Source organism: Rhipicephalus microplus, unplaced genomic scaffold, assembly GCF_043290135.1.
Source record: "Rhipicephalus microplus isolate Deutch F79 unplaced genomic scaffold, USDA_Rmic scaffold_140, whole genome shotgun sequence".
NCBI classification, from domain to species: Eukaryota; Metazoa; Arthropoda; class Arachnida; order Ixodida; family Ixodidae; genus Rhipicephalus; species Rhipicephalus microplus.
In genome coordinates this window covers 455083-472393 of record NW_027464711.1, presented here as the reverse complement: position 1 = coordinate 472393, position 17311 = coordinate 455083, and the positions used below count along the sequence as shown (strand labels likewise).

The window sequence follows — 17311 nt, the reverse complement described above, 5'->3', positions numbered from 1 at the left end:
CTGCTAATGATTTCTGATATATCAAAAACTATTGAATATATCATCATCTAATTAAGCGAGTGCCGAATTGGTTTCACCGCTGTACAGCGTAACATGTATATTTTGAAGTAGCCTTTTTGTAGGATGTAGCATGGTCTGCAAAACTCTTGCTCTTGGCTGCATCTTTCACGCAATTTGCAGGATTTCGCAACTTGAGTGCATTATAAACTTGTGAAGAAATGATTATCACGGTGAGCAGCAGTTGTCTCAAGGAATGTGCCATATGAAGGGCATACCAGAAATGTGCCATGTATGAAGGGTATGGTAACATCGCTATGTGTATCTTGTAGGGTGAAGAAAACTAGTTGTATTTCCTTAAATTTATATCTGTTAGAAACGTGAAGAACCAGCACGCTACTAATATTACAAATGTGCCATGTATGAAGGGTATGGTAGCATCTCTATGTAAATCTCATGGGGTGAAGAAAACTAGTTGTATTTCCTTAAATTTATATCTGTTAGAAACGTGAAGAACCAGCACGCTACTAATATTCCTGGTGTGCTACTAAACTAAACTGCAGTGCGTTTTTATTTTTTATCAGGGCTTCAGCTGCACCATTGTAAAGAATAGCCAGTGGGTTTTAGAAGAGAGAAAAACTTATTCCATCCTGAAAATTACATGAGCAGCAGTTGTATTGCCAAGATTCTACTGTGTATTCAAATATACATGAATGGCAGATTCATTAGAAACCACTTGTCAGAAAAGTTGACCTCAACATGCAAACATGGTATAGGCAAGATCACCTGACATGTAGGCTTCTATGGAGGCGATTGTTATAGCCCAAGAATAAAACGACGACAAAGGAACAAGAGAAGACAAGCACTATTACTTTGTCGTCGTTCTGTTCTCACGCTATAGGAATCGTCATGTCATACCAAATATAGCCCCAACGCCACGCTTCTACGAGATTCAATATTTTTTAATACACTCGAACCTCATTATAAAAAACTGGCATTTTACGTGAAAATAAGTTCGTTATATCAAAAAATTTGTTATAAGGGTTTATTCTCAACACTAAATCTATTGCGAGTCTATTTATCATTTAATTCGTTATAACCAATATTTTGTTATATTTGGATTCGTTATATCGAGGTTTGAGTGTATTACCATACAACCTCATTAATTTACTCTTTAGTGTAATAATGCTTGGAGGGTTAATCCTCATAAAACTCTAGTGTGTTATAGTAGAAGCTTGTTGATCAGAATTTCTCGGATATGCTTTCGCACTTTGTACAAAATGAACTTGAAAAAAAGTGACACAGCAGAGTTTCAGTGGTACAACCACAGCTTCTATGAATTTCGGGGGGATAAACATTTTTTTGTTGTCTCGGCCAAGGGAGTACGGTTTTTACAAACCAATTTTCACCCCATGACGTTTACGCCTGCTAACTCCGCGATTTGCACTGGAGACTGGGAAATTTTGGGGCAACCTCCGAAAAAACATCATTAACACCACTTCAATAAGAAAATAACAACAAAGGGCAGGGTAATGAAGTGCTGTTAAACCTAGATATAACGAAATTGACAAATTCTCAGAAAAATTCGTTCTAAAGAGGATTTTGTTATATGCAGGTACGGTATGAAAATTCGAAAAATAAACGCCCAAATTGAACAAAAGGGAAACTGAAGGTAAAGCTAACCAAAACACTTATTTAGGATTAAAAAATTGGGTTTATTGCAAAAACTGGAATATAGGTCGACCCTTCAAACTTTGAATCTCGGAAAAAGAAACATTTAAAAATCGCAAATTATCGTGGTGCACCCTTATCTTGGTAAATACGAGACACAACCAGCTGCACTCTGGTGACATTTCTTTTTAATTTGACACTAATCTCATGCAGTCCAACACCAGAAGGCCAAAAAATGCTATCGCTCAGAGTTCGACGACGTCAGTTTTTTACTAGTAACGTCCCAGAGTGCATCCTCCTTCATTCCATCTAATGCATTACTGATGTACTATTTGCAGAAAGACTGAAGTATGCCGCTTCAGAGCAAAACCCTCTTTATTCATAAATCGGTGCACCCATGATGGCGATTCCTTGAATTTCACCCTCGTGAGCCCAGAGCCGTGCGCTATGTTGAGAGCTTCCAGGCGGATGCACTCCGCTGTTTGGGTAGTGAGGTTTCACGCAGATCGAGGATGAAATCGCCTAGTAGCGTTACCAGTTGGGGGTGCACTGCAGTACATCCATGAAACGATGGTTTTTTTTTTTTTTTTTTTGGTTGTCACAGGATGTGATGCGCTGCTTTTGGCTCTTCCATTATTGGATGCTTTTCTCCGATGCACCGAATTCCTGTTGTGCTGCCAGGTTACCGTGCGCTTCGGCATACTCGAAAACTTTTTTTGGTAAACTGCCCTCGACTACCACTAATTTCGTATGGAAATAGAAAATGGCACACTTACAGCGGATAGCCGAGGCGAAATGGCACTGCTAGAACACTGTAGGCCTTGCCCAACGGCGCTGCTGCTGGTGCTCATGATGGCAATGGAGGCTTTCAACTTCAGCTGCCCATTTTTGCGAGACTTCCACATTTTTTTCTGCCAATGACTGGTATATACTAGGGTCAACTTTTCATTGCTTTTTTTTTCTTTTAAATTCAATCTATATTCTATTTTTACGGTATATGGACACGCTCGATGCATTTCGTTACCACCGTGTTCTGTAGCAAGCCCAAATTGATAACACGCCCTTGCGCATTGTATCTGTTTGGAGCTGGCAAAAGTGGCGAGAGCTTTCGAAGCGGAAATCAAATTAGCCAGCCCATCTCTATCGCCTGGAGGGCACATACGATAACATCCTCCCGCGTGTTAGAACTGCCGTCAAATAAATGCTCAAACAGAAAGAAAACTACCCGTCTTAAACGAGCGTGAATAAATGTGTGGGGGCGGGGGGTTTCGCTCGAGTAGCAATGGTAAACTGATTTCAAAGGCACTGGCACATGTTCTATTTCCGCGAGCATCAGTGTGCTTTCAACGTGAAGAGACTGTGTGAAGAAAGCACTTCTCCTTGGATAGGCCGTATTTGCTTACTCAAATGTTTTGTTGGAGTGCTGCAATATCGGATACAAAAGAGTTGCTGCCAGCCTTAGTATAACATTACAATTTGTTGCTGTCGCATTCATTGCATTGGATTCAACGCACCATTGTGTTGTTGGCAGAGATAGTCGGCTAATCCTGAAAGCTACGGTCTCGCGAACTCGTGCCTAAAGACGGAAGCGCGTGACGAGTCAACCTCCGTCATTCCGTCATTGTTACCGTGGTGTCGGAGAATTTCCATCAGCACCTAATCTGACATACTTTCGATAGTGATGACACGGTTGTCTGAATAAAAAAAAAAGTTGAACTGAAAAGCTGAATGGCGTCGGGGGGGGGGGGGGGATAGGGGGGGAGGGGGGTCATTATGTGCAAACAGTGAAACCATGGACGCAGCCGAAAGCGAAGCGCGAACGACACGGGTACTGCGGAAAACTATTCTGTAAAGAGCCCTCCATATGCAGCGAGGCCCCACATATGTGACGCTAACTAAAAACATGGCACTGCCTACGCAAAACTAGTTTTCTTTTTTGGTTTGGAGGGAGGAAGAGGGCACATCTATGCATGCGCTCGCGGCGGCAAGAACGGCGGCAACGATAGCTCGTTGGGCGCGAACCCACGTGCAATAACGAGCGCTTTCTTTCGCCTCGGAGTTGCCGATGCCACGTGCCCGCTGTATGCGCCGCTGCCGCTTTGTCGGTGGTTGGGCAATCATGAAAGATTCGTGCGAAAATAACAAAATTCAAGGTAATATTTCTAATTGTCCGTAGTGAAAATTCGTTATATGAAGGATGCTTCCCGCTGTTACTTTGTTACATAGAGATTGCAAATACGTGTGCTTTTAATGAGTAACAATGAATAGAAGAACTTCGTTGTATCGAGGAATGCATTATATGGAGGTTCGTTATAAGCTGGTTTAACTGTAATTGATGCAAAGCAATTCAAACTTGACCATTTGAGTGTAAGTTTTTTTTTTTTTTTCGAAAATAAAGCTTTTGGAGGTGGTTCGATTGCTTTATTGCTGTTTTTTAATGTACAAAATGTGTAAAGTCAAGAAATAAAAAAAAAATTAGGAGCAATATTATGAGGTCATTATCACTCAGGACTGCATAATGTCCAATAGTATCTCGGATACAGCATTTCTTGAAAGACAGGTCTCCGCGTAGCACATGTTCTCAAGACAATAAACATGTCTGTTCCTCTTTTGCATTGATGGGTTGTGTTAGCACACACAACTTGGCCTCTGCGCTGTGCGAGGCTGCGTTGGAGAGAGTAAACTCGGCACTCTATTTACTAACATAAAAGGTGCACTTCTTTCCCCAACAGTCCAGATTCAAGTTAGGGGTGCGCCTATTATGCGGGTTAAAATTTCGAAAAAATTTTATTTCCGACTACAGCATACCATGTTGATAACACAAGCGCTGAATTCACGAATATATGCGCACTACGTTTGAACCCCACTACAAAAAAACTGACAGGGTGCAGAAAAAATTTCGTTGAAGCAAAAGTTCGTTGTAGTGAAATCGGAAAAGTACAGCTGACCTGACCTAGCAAAACACAGAAACATTTGTTCCCAAAATTAAAAAAGTGTCGGCTGCTTCCTTGTCTTTCTCAGTAGCGTCGGGATGCAATTCTTATACATGCGTAGTGACGCCATGTTGAAAAGCACGCTGAAACAATGACTACAACGGCTTTCGTGAACAAATCTAACATTTGAACTAACACGCTAACCCTGTCGTCAAAATGTGTCTGACAACGCTCAGATATTGGCGTGAAATCGTAAAGCGGTGACTTATGCTTTATTCTATGTTATTTTTATCATCCACTTGTTGCGGCTGGCTGATTTTGTTGATAACGGCGATGAACAAATCGCTCTGACCAATGACCAAGCACAAGAAGAACTAAAAGCGTTGGCATCAGAAAAGACATTGTTCCGCGATGGCACCCAGCAGCAGCACGCAGCAAACTATGAACTGAGCTTCAGCTTCGGATCGATCGTCTGTGGCTCAGTAGCTAGCCAGTGGCAAAAGCAGGGCAGTGCTGTTGCCATCGCTATTGAGCCATGGCGGCCTTCATGCTTAGTAAACAGTGGCGGTTTATGGGGGTTCAACATGTGTTTTAGACTTTGTAGACATATTTTTCTGTTTTGGAAATGCATCAAAATGTTAAAGATTGTGTTTACTGCATGACATTGAATATCTGAGTTTGGAAATGCATAGTCAAATTTCGTTGAAGTGATAGGGCAGAGGGTAAAGTGTTCATTGTGGCGAGGGTGTTTATGCTTTGACTCCTATGGACTGCTGTTGGAGAGTCAGGAATTTTTCATTATACAGTTAAACCTGCTTATAAAGAACCTCTATTTAACGAATTCCTCAATATAATGAAGTTTTTCTGTTCTCCGCCTCTGCTCCGTAGAAGCACATGTATTTGTGACCTCTATGTAACAAATAGCGGGAGACAACCTTGATATAACAAGTTCTCCACACGGACAATCTTGGAATTTCGCTCTGCATTTTGGTACAAGCATGCATCTTTCGCGGCTGAACCGCCACTTACAAAGAGTGAAGCGGCGACGGTGAGCGCACCAGGCGAGAGCGAGGGCTCGTTATTGCGAGAGGGTGAGCGCGAGGCAGGCAGGCGGGCCTGCACCCCACGAGCCGGCGTTGCCGCCGTTCTTGCTGCTGCATCCCCTCCCCCACTCCAAACCAAAATAAAAAAAATACTTTTGTGCATTGACAGTGCCACACTTTTAGTTGGTGTCACATATTTGGGGCTGCGCTGCATATGGAGGGTTCTTTACCGAACCGTTTTCCGCGGAATCCATGTCTGTGTCCGTGTCATTCACTCTTCGTTTTCGGCGCCGTACGCGCATGGATAGTTTTACTTGTGTGCGCATGATGTGGTTGCCGACGAGGTTCAGCTTTGCTTTTTTTTTATTGCCAATTATATGGACAGTCTCTGCTGCTTTGTTGCTGTCGCCGCCGCCACTGTCATTCACCGTACATGTATATGTATATATGCATATGAAAACTCATGAAAGAAAAAAAATTACATCATATCCACGAAGTGAATGATGATGAGTGGGGCGAAGCGTCCGTTCGTGTGTCCACCCGTCCGTCTGTGCATACGTCTATGCGTTCGATCACATTCGGTAACGCAGACAGCGCGCGGGTAACACTGGCGAGATGCGAGCCAAAGAAGCCGAGCGCAAGCGTCTTCAATGTGCCAGCCGCTCTGCTTCGTCCATGCCCCACCAGTGATCCGCCATGTACTGCTACTATCCAGGAGACTGAGACAGGCACTCGTTCTCCGCGCACTTAGGCAAAGCGCTCGCAGCAGCCAATCGAGAGTAGTGACAGAGTAACGCCATCTAGGAAATAAGACGAGAACTGGTCATCCATTTCTTTTGCCTTCTTTTCTTTCTCGGTTACGCATGACCAGTGACAAGGTAGACTAAGAAGAGCTTCGCGTCTAAAAGAGTTGCAACACGCTCAGAGCCCAGTGCCGACGCGCGCTTATTTCCCACGCGTATTTTGCCCTGTGAATGGGGGGGGGGGGGGTAGATGCTTGTGCACGCGCGTTATCCTTCAGTGCGAAAAATTGTGTGCCCTCCACTTTGACTGGAATGATTGTGCTTAGTAGCTGGGTGCACAAAGATCACCTTACTCGCTGGACAGGCACCATTTGCGAAAATAGTGTGCTTTTCAAGCACAGCGAAGTAACAAATGGGGCACTTGTTAGTTCACACTCATATCTGTACCTGTGGTTGCGTTTCGTGCCTCGTTTTTGTTTAAACAGCATGTTAAATGTTCATTATTGCTGCGTTAAATTACATTCAATAATGCTTTGTAAAAATGTTTATTCTACTCAACCAATGCATAATTGTTCCCCCCTCCCCGCATTGTTTCATGCTTGTTCAAGATGGGTGGTTTACTTTCTGTTTGAGCATTCGACGGCAGTTTTAACACGTGGGAGATACTATGTTATGCTCTTTCCTAGCGATAGGGGTAGACCGACTCATTTGATCTCTGCTTCAGCAGCGCTCGGGCGCTTCTACCATCTCGTGAAAGTTACGGTGTGGGGAGGCATGTTATCAATTTGGATTTGTTTGGGGCGGCGACGGCAAAAACCCACCGAGAGTGTCCATATAATTGCTATTGCAGTAATAATGCAGTTTTTTTGCTATAAAATAGGTGTTTGGGGTTAGCTCTTACAGCTGAAACAACCTTCTTCATGGGCTACACTAGCGCGAAGAGTGCTGATCATGCAGTCTCACGTGTCTGAGAAACACGTGTCCGAGAATCGAGGCATGTGATGCGGTGTGCGTACAAGCATTCAAATTTGCAAAAATTAACATCGGAAGACAGTGTCACCTCTGCAGAAAGGTGTCACTTCTGCAATCGCCACGGAAGCACTAAGTGATGATATCGTGACAAAAATAAGTAATTTATGCTGGCAGTGCTTGTTGTATGTCGTTTTTTACACCTTTCCCCTAGATGTTCCATGGCATAGAAAACATGCGTGTGGCATCAGTTTTTTTGAAATCGACATTTGTGGTAAGACAATTGAGCATTAATGTCTTTTGCGCTCTATATCGGCGAATGTGTTTCAGCACTGCCACATGTGTGTTTCATCACTGGAACAGCGCTGCCGTCTTGGTCTGGTTGTCTGCTCGCCTCTTCTTTCATGTAAATGCACTTTGCAGCCGGATGAGTGGCAATTAGTCCGCAGGGTAGTCCCTCCATTCCATAGTTCATTAGTAGGGAAAGTCTAGTCCAAGAACTGCCCAGTGCAAGAACTGGCCGTGGTGGTGGCACGCTGTTCAGACGATGCGTAGTGTACTTGACTTGTAGGCAAAATATTGAGTTATTTAATTAATGGACCTCAATAAAGTGTGGTTTTACAGTGCCATTTATAGTTAGAATCATAAAAGGATTTGATTTACAAGGTGTGAATTTATTGACCTTCTTTGTAAGATGGTCTTCTAAAGTATTCTAAAGTATTCTTTCTTCTAAAGTATTCCTTTTTGAATGGTATGATTAATTCATGTGTCATTATGTTGATCAGGAATCCTGAGGACCTTGAAGACAAGCGTGAAGAAGGAAAGAAGGACCTTGATGAAGAAGAGCCTGTCTCTCCTGAGCCATCCACATCTTCAGAGGCAAAGCCTCCTTCAGAGTCTTCAGAGCAAGTGGCCCCAACTGGAGAACAGCCTGTGCCCAATCCTGCTGTGCCCACTACTACTGTGCCTCAAGTGCCAGGTAAAGGCAGCGCCACTAAAAATATTCTCCTGCTAAATGAGCTTATTGGTGCCTTGGAACTCTGCTAATTATAGATTGACCTGACTAGGCTTGTGCGAATAGTGAATTTTCGGTTTGAAGCAAATAGTTATTTTGGTCAAATAATTTAGGATCGAATTTTAATGGTATGTATGAGATATAAAAAAAAAGGAGGAATATTTATAATGACCCAACTAACCTCCACAATATTTCTTTTGAATTGAAATAGGGGCTCTATGCAAAAGTCATTTATTTTTTCGTTCAAAGGAAGCCGAAACAACCTTGAGTAGTAGTTTCGGTAGGATACGAGTGATAACCTGTAAGAAACTTAATGTTTTAAAATTTATTATACTTGGATCATATAAGCCACCTAAACAAGCATAATAAAATGAATTGATTTAAGGGTAACATGTTCCTTTAAAGGGGCCCTGCAACACTTTTTCAAGTAGCCATGGAGCCAGTAAACATGTTTGTTACCTCACAATTTTACTGCCGCAAAGTTTCTAGAATCAGTCCAGTACAAGCGAAGTTCCAAAAATTTGTCGCACGCTGCAATTGTATTCTCTCTTCTCCTCTTCGAAATAGCTGTAAGCTAAGCAGGGAGGTATGGCACAGCGAAAGAGAATACTGCACATGCACCTCGTGACCTTGAGACCTCTTTTTTTTTTTCTTCGAATATGTGGCTTTTCAGTGCGATCGCGCACGTACTCGTGGACAAAGCGGCGGCCCCGGTAACGACGAGCACACCGCGCTCAAATCAGCCAATGCCTGTGACCAGAGCTGTATGCACTCAAACCTCGTTATAATGTAACGGGCTATGACCATACAATGGATATAGCAAAGTAAATGAAATTCCCCTTGAAAACTCCATTGAGAACCATGCATTTTAAACCTCATTGTTAAGAAGTAAAATTAATGGGTAAATAGATATAACAAACTAAATTAGTCTATCAGAAGGTCTATAAAAAAAAACGACCATAGTTTGTTAAGTACAGTAGAACCCTGCTGATACGTTTTTCATGGGACCGTTAAAAAAAAAGGTAGGAGCCAAAACGCAAGAGCCGAGAAACGCGAAAAATTGAGAAGTAAGAGTAGTGGTGAACTGCACATAGTTTTATTTTTTATTCTTTCGCTTGAAAAAATCATGCAGCGTTGCCTGGCGCATCTTCTCACGCCTGACAAGCACAAGGCGTTTTTCAAGCACCTGTAGTGCCATGTGGCTCTCGCCATTGTCACTGGTGCGCACATATCTTCGCAATAAATCAAGTGCCGAGTGCCGCTACGGCCGATGAGGACGTTGGCTCTGGTATCCGCTCCACCTCCTCCTCAACCTCCTCGTCACTGGCGCACGGATCGGCGCACTCGGCCACGATGTCGTCGATGGATAACATCGCGGAGGTGACAACAGAGTCATCAACAGAAGCGTAGTCACTGTATGCGATTCCACTGGCACCAACAATCTCCATGGCAGTGTTCAGTTTGTCGCAGTCTGGGAACGCACAGTCTTCAACAGCTTGTGTTGTGTCATCTAAGTGTAAAGGCACTATGCTGCACACTCATATAACCTGTGCAACGACCGACACGAAACAAAGGCAATGCGAGAAGACCGCAGCAAGCACGGGTAGCACGGGCACACATGGGCAATGGTGATGGCGATCGGGCTATACCCTTTGCATCGGGCCGTCTCCGCAACCCGGTGGCGATAATTTTAAGCCAGCGTGACATCCAAAGAAAACAAAAACAGGTCTCTGAGACCTTACTTTTACAGATGCCAAAACCAATTTTAGGGCCCCAACGCGTCATAGACACAATCTTTCTTAGAGTGCAAATACGGATCTCAAAGGTCATGCTTTTGCTGGCAAGAACTTAAAATACGTCATAGGTGTTGCCCCCGGCACTTTGGGCGGCCAATCCCATCGTCCAGCCGCCAAGCCAAGCTACATGAAAGACAGCATGGCCGCTTGGGCCAGCGCGTCGTGGCACTTCGCAACGTATGATGTGAGAACGGTCCCACAGTTGCGACGCAGCAGCGGGGTTCCCAATGCATTGGATCCTATGGGAGCTGTGCCGGGACCGGCCGAAAATGACGTAACAGCCAGGAAAACACAGTACACAAGAACGCAACAGCGGGGTTCTTATATCGTTTTCTGCGGAGTTTGGCGTTTGTTCGGCGCGGCTCTTTCAAAACTCCCACGCCGGCCTTACAGCCACGCCCTGCGCGGCCGAGAGAGCCGTTCTCCTCACACAGCCAGCGGAGAGAATTGAGGAAGTTCTCAGCGGGTCACATGACTGAGAAGTGCGCCGTGGTGCAAAGCGATTGCCCTCTCAAGACGGCAACGACTGTGTCTCTGCTGCTACCATGGCTGCTACTCTCTGCACCGAGAAAGGAGGACTCTCTGAGGCAGCTTTTTTTTTCTCTCTCTTTCTCCCCACGCGGCCTTAAAAGGAGAAGGGTCTCTACACGCAGAGACAGAAAAGGGAGAAGCGTGGAACAGGCGCGTCGCAGATCGGCATTTGAGAGAGAGCAAACAATCCGCCACAGTCTTTTCTTTCCTTTTCTTCTTTTCCTTCTTCACACGCAGCGTTGAGAGGTGCCGCCGCGGGATTTGGGCATGGTGCTGAGAGAATTTTCGGAGCGCGGTATGTTCGAAGTAACAGTCGCAAGTGCTTGCGCATTCAAATTACAGGGCGTTTTCGCCCATTGGAATACACATAGCTTTGACGGGACCTCAGCATGAGTTCGAATTACCTGAAAGTTCGAATTAATGAGATTCGACTGAGTTTATTTTTCGGGGCACGCGTGGCCGCGTGCCCCGAAAAAAATCAGGCCGCAGGGCGGTTTCCTTCTTTGCATGCTTATTTATAGGTGTGCGCCCATCTGAGCATACATTGCCACAAACTGTTATACAGTTGAGCCCGCATATAACGGCCCCACTTAAAACGAACTTTTGCTTAAAACGAACAATATCCTCGTGGCCGTGAAAATATACATTGGTTCAATGGCACAAAATCGCAGTTACAACGAACGTCTCCGAGCGCCGCTGATCGGTTACAGCGAACAGAGTCGGCGCTCTGCCGACTTCCCGGAAAACCAATTTCAACCACCGATCAGGCATCGACCAGGTGCCCATACATTCCTATTGTTAAACGCTGACTCTGCCTCCGCAACGCTCTAGTTTCCGCTCTCCCCAACCCATGGAGAAAGGAAAGTTGTTTCCTTCCTCCATGCCTCGACTGCTTTTTGTTACGAACTCCTCCGTCCTTTGTCCCCCGCTACTCTGAGCGCCCCGCATCGCCAGACGAGGCCCGCGTTTTCATACTGCCACCAATATTTCGAAGACCGCTCGGCCATCTACCCTGTTTTAATCGCTGGTACTGTCGTTGGCGTCGCTGGCCTGGAGTGACCAGACCATTTGCCATCATCGTCGGCCACCGACTGTATCCGATAGTCTGCATCTAGTGCACGTGCGTACGCTACCCCACCAACTCTGATAATTTGCGATTCGTTTCGTGTTTAGGACTTGTTCTCGCTCACTTCGCACTCGACTCAGCATGCCTTCCGCGCGCGTGCTGAAGCGCGAAAACGGCTGTTAATTTGTGCGAACGAATCACGAAATATCGAAGTTTGTGAGGCCACGCAAACCCGCCGGCGCAACAAAATGATTTTTTGACCACTGCCGCCGATTCTTCGAACACCCGCGTGTGCCGATCGAGGCAGCCGTGCTTTGACTTCTGCGCGCGCAGGCACTCTTTCCAAGTTTTTCTACGTGCGAGTTTCGCGGACCTTTCAAGCAAGCTACCCAACCTGCCTTCTTCTCGTGTGTTTTGGTTTTCAAGGTCGCCCTTCCGCCGCATCCTACCCTCTCTTTAACGCAACTCCTTGCCCTTCCCTCGCAAGTCTGCTCTCCTCTGTTGATCACAACCCCTTCGTCTGTCTCCACCACTCCGCCACGCCCGCCAGGCTGGCTCGAATTAGTTTCGTTTTCTAACTGGAAATGGGCCCAGAGCTGTTTCACGCGTTCTGGCATGTGTGTTGCGTGTGTGCGTCTTGCTCGCTTTTGGTGTGCGTGTGTGGTCATGATGGCCAACGGGAGGGCTAGCACGCTTTTTTTTTTCTGCCGCTCAACAAAACGTCAAAAGTGTGACCAGTTGGCTCGAGCTTAATCCGCGCGTTAGGTGCCGCGTTGCAGAGCGCTTGCTCATAGCTGTTGACCACATAGCAGCGAACTTGCCGCTTCGGGCGTCTCGGTATTCAGCTGTGGAGATGGTGAATATTTCGTGGGCAGCAGTGACAACTACATGCACGAGAAACTGTTTTCGCAAGGCCGATTTTGTCGACGTCAAGCCCGATGCAGAGCCTGAAGCTTCCGAACTGCGGCGGCGATTCGTGGCAGCGCGTCGTCGGCTCCGACCTGGGAGAGCGGGTTGGACATCTGTTGCCATAGTAATTACGGCCGATGATGATGCTGACACTGTGGAACCGTGCACGGATTGGGGCATTCTGAACGAAATACGCGACGAGAGCGATTTGGAGGAATCGGATTGCGAGAACAACGAAACTTTGGAGCAAGTGCCTCATGCAGCTTATGCCAAGGGCCTCGGCGAACGAGCGCCCTTCCAATTTAAATGAACTCGAGACCGCCCTTATCGCTTCTGCTCTTCGAAACACGTGCATCACGGACTTTTGGGGGCAAAAAAAGTTTGTTTTCACTCGCAACTTTTTTTAAAAGCTGTGTTTCATTTACTACGAACTTCGGGATACAGCGAACGGATGCCGTGTCACGCTCAGGTTCAATATAAGCGGGCTCGACTGTAATGGATATAATGAAATAATGGATATAACAAAATAATTGTGGCTCCCTTCAACTTCGTTATAACGAGATTTGAGTGTATTTCTTCTTGACTGTGACAAGTGATTTTTGAGCTTGTGTCATTTGCCGAGGAAAGAAAGCAATTTTCAGCTTTGAAAATTTATTGTGAGTTACAGGCCTCGTGCTGCGCTACAATATTTGCCTCGTGTGTTTTCGGTAGCCTCGACTACTGATCAGCAGCGTTTTCTGACCATGTTCAGTAAATTTGGCAGTGCCCCTTTAAATTTGAACGGGGGCTTCACAGCAAAGCGAATTTTTATTTGTACGTGCTTTCACTGTTTAGCACCCCTACATTGCAGTGAAACAACCTTAACAGACGGTGACATGCGGACTACTATACACCTATTGGTTCATTGCAAATGCTTCGAAAATGTTTGATAATTTAAATTCAAATCGAAGCAAACTCGTATACTCAACTATTCGTTAGAATATTTGAAGCATTTAATATTCGCACAACCCTAGACCTGACCATTCGAATAAATTGCCTTGCGAGCCGTTTACTGGAAAATTTTACAAATGCTGCAAGTACATGTGGAGTTAAGGGGGGACACTGGTCTTGGCGACGAAAAAAAACGCCCCAAAAAAATTGATTTTTCTGTTTGGTGATTTTCGTTATCTTCATATCATCCCGCACATGTCAGCAAAAAATGAACTCGAAATGATGCGTCGTTGAGCCAGAAAATGTCATGTTTATTCATCCCAGCACTTGGTTTCGCTTACGAAATCGCCGAAAACAGCTTCCTTTTGTGATGCTCGGATCGCGCTAACCACTCATCGGATCGTGGCCATCTTATTATCGTTTGAAAGAGCTTCTGTTGAGCTTGCTTTCTCGCCAGGAACGAACCTTCAATGCTGCAGCCAGTCTGCGCTACCAGGCAAAAACTAGTGACAAAACCATGCGGTATCATTGGTCCATAGCAGTCACGTGAGTGAACAGCAGCTTGTGATTGGAGTGCTGGGACCAACAACACTGGTGATCACGCGCACGGCCGCAAACACGCGTTTTTACCGCTATTTCGGAAGTTTTGTAGTTTTGCGATCAAACTCGAGATGCCGAACTGTGCTCGAAAGTTCCACACTTCACAAATTTGGCAAGCGACGGAAAAAATGTGCTGTGCAGCCCAAGGAGTCATCGCTGCCAGCGCAGGCTACATCGGCAGAGCCAAGCGGGACAGGAGACCGGTAGTCGCCGCGATGCAGCAGCACAAAGGTAGGTTTCGATCGCTACAACTTCTACCAGTGGCGACACGTGCTCAGAGTGCCATAAATCATCGCAACTGCCGACGAAGATATCTGCAGATCTCGGCGGAAGAGCGCAACAGATTCTTCGAGGAAGCTGCGTTGTGACACAAGTGATCACAACGGCGACCACGGTGCTGTCGGAATCAGCTGATTGCGGTGATACTTCAACAAGGTGCCAGGAAACAACATCGCCGCTTGTGACTGCAGACAATGCTGCTGCAGCAGATCTCGCAGCCGGAGAAAGCGTAGCGGCGACTGCTGCCTGCAGTACTTTAAGTATGCGCGATCTAGTTGCGAGAATAGACGCGACATTTTTGACATCGGCTGACCGAGAACTCATCAAGCGTCGCGCCCAGCGAAAAGCAGCGCACCTTTCCTCGGTCTCGGCAACCGATTGCAAAATGAGTATTCTCGTGACTCAGCGCGGCACTGAAAGTTCATCGGCCTCGACGCATACCATGGTTGACCTCGACATTGTGAACAGTTTACTAAACGAACATTCTGCTTGCCGAGTTTGCCGTGGTCAGTTGACCATCAAACGCGATGCGCGTGAGTACGGCGTAGCTGTTAAGCTGAAGCTTCACTGCAGCAACTGCGGCGAAGTTGGTTCGAAATGGAGCTCGCGGCGGGTTGGTGGCAGCAGTAACGGCAACCCATTCGAAATCAACGTTCGCACAACGCGTGCGGTTCAGAGAACTGAGAATGGTCAGACAGCTCTGAACGACATCTTTGCCGCTATCGTTTTTTCACATCGGGGCCTTCACACGAAAACGTACCAAGAGTACTTGAAAGTGAAGCTTCAGCCGGCAGCAACGAGAGCTTGTGCCGAACATTTGACTAAGTGTGCCACAGTGATAAATTGCCTCTACCAGGACCTCAATTTCGGCGATCCCAGAAATATTGCCGTCTCTTTTGATGGAAGCTGGCACACAAGAGGACACACCTCTCACATTGGAATAGCCACTACGATAGAAGTTTTTTCAGGTTATGTGCTACACTATGTTGTGCTTTCTCAATTTTGCCTCGGCTATGAATGTGGTCCAAAACCCGAGAGCCCAGAATACTCTGAATGGAAAGCCAAACATCTATGCCAGAAAAACACCTCATGCAAGGCTGACCAAATGGAAGTAGAGCAGCAATGATTTTATTTCAGCGCTCCCTTTTGCTTCATGGCCTCTGGTACACCACCATGCTTTGCGATGGTGACAGCCGGTTGTACAGTGCTGTCAAAGAAGCTAAGGTGTACGGCTTCATAAATGTTGAAAAAAAGAAGACTGCTCGAACCATGTGCAGAATCGCATGGGGACTGCACTTCGGAACCTCGTGCAGAAGCACAAAGGGGACAGCAGCGAGCGCATCAGTGGCCAGGGCCGCCTCACGGGTGACCTCATCACAAAATTGACGAGTTATTATGGCTGGGTTTCGAAGTTCCATTCTGGGAATGTGGATGAGATGCACGAGGCTGTGTGGGCTACGTATCATCATGTGACTGACAAGAAATCAAACCACAGCTTCTGTCCACATGGCCCCCGAGTCTTGGTGCAAGCATAATGCAGCCATGGCAAGAAATGAGCCCCTCCCAAAAAGCAAGTACAATTTGCCAGAAGCTGTGAGCAATGCACTGTGTCCTGAACGCTTGTCTGACAAGAAGCTCCTGCAGAGATGCACCAGAGGGAAGACGCGGAATGCGAATGAGGCCTTGCATTGGGTCTTTTGGAACCTCTCACCGAAGGACAACAACCCATCATTGTTTGCCGTTGAGACTGCCATGGCAGATGCTGTTATGCGTTTCAACTTAGGGAACGAGGAATCTAGTTCGCTTATTTTGCGTGAACTGCAGCTAGATCAAACATGCACAGGTAACCAGCAAGCGGTTGAGAAAGACTATCGCCATGCCGTCGGCTCGGAGAGGAAACGTGCATCTTAAGCGGCATTCCAGGCAGCCGCAAAGAAGAAGGACAAGCAAAAGCCTGCTTCAGACCACTCCGCAGGGGCTTTCTGAGTGATTTTGAAAACAAGTGCTGTGGCTTTCATGCATGAAACTTTTATTTTCACAACTTATTCAGTTTTTTGCTTTTTTTTTTTCAAATACAGTCTCTGACTGTTTATTCGGACTCGACGGGACCCTCCGAAAAGTCCGAATAATCGGGGGTCCAAAAAAACGGATTCAGTAAAAAAGAAGCACTTTTATAGGTCCGATCGTCCGAAAAAACTGTCTGTGCGCATCTGCACACACACACGCTTACGCGTGACCACGTCGGCCTGTACCTCTGCAAGTGTCTGGCCGTCGCTGTAGACAGACAACAGCATCCATATTGCTTGCGCTAAGTCCGCATTTAATGGTTGTGGTACGCGCGGCGTCTCATCGTCGGAGTCACTACCCGCCAGCGCCGGATCATAGACCTGACAGACGATGTCGTCATCGTCCAACTCTGCGCAAAAATGAGACAGCGCTACTTAGTGAAGCACATATCCTGAAAAAACAAAACAAAAAAAAAAAACCTCCACTACAGAGGCCACTTCAATGTAAGAGGTGGGTCCTCTTGTGTGCCAGCTTCCATCAAAAGTGACTGCAATATTTCCAGGGTTGTCGATATTAAGGTCCTTTTAAAGGCTCCTCACTGTTGTGGCACATTTAGCCGTATGATCAGCACAAGCTCTCGTTGCTGCTGGCTGGAGTTTTGTTTTTAGGTACTGCTGGTAGGTCTTCGTATGAAGACCTCGATCTTAAACGCCCATAGAGGCAAAGAGGTCGTTGGTCTCGAACGAGTTGGAATTATTGTTACCACCAACTCATGGCGAACTCCATTTTGAGCAACTTCATCGCAGTTTCTACAATGAAGCT

General features: G+C 46.1%; 1 protein-coding gene across 6 annotated transcripts in view; it reads left to right on the top strand.

Annotated features, from left to right (window-relative positions):
* The window catches only part of kis (chromodomain helicase DNA binding protein kismet), a 228849-nt gene that overhangs the window by 91907 nt on the left and 119631 nt on the right, over window positions 1–17311 (top strand). For all 6 annotated transcript variants that reach the window (XM_075885419.1, XM_075885418.1, XM_037427719.2 and 3 more), the window contains exon 24: window positions 8142–8335. In XM_075885419.1, the coding sequence (XP_075741534.1) occupies window positions 8142–8335 (194 nt within the window). The remainder of the gene's footprint in view (window positions 1–8141; window positions 8336–17311) is intronic.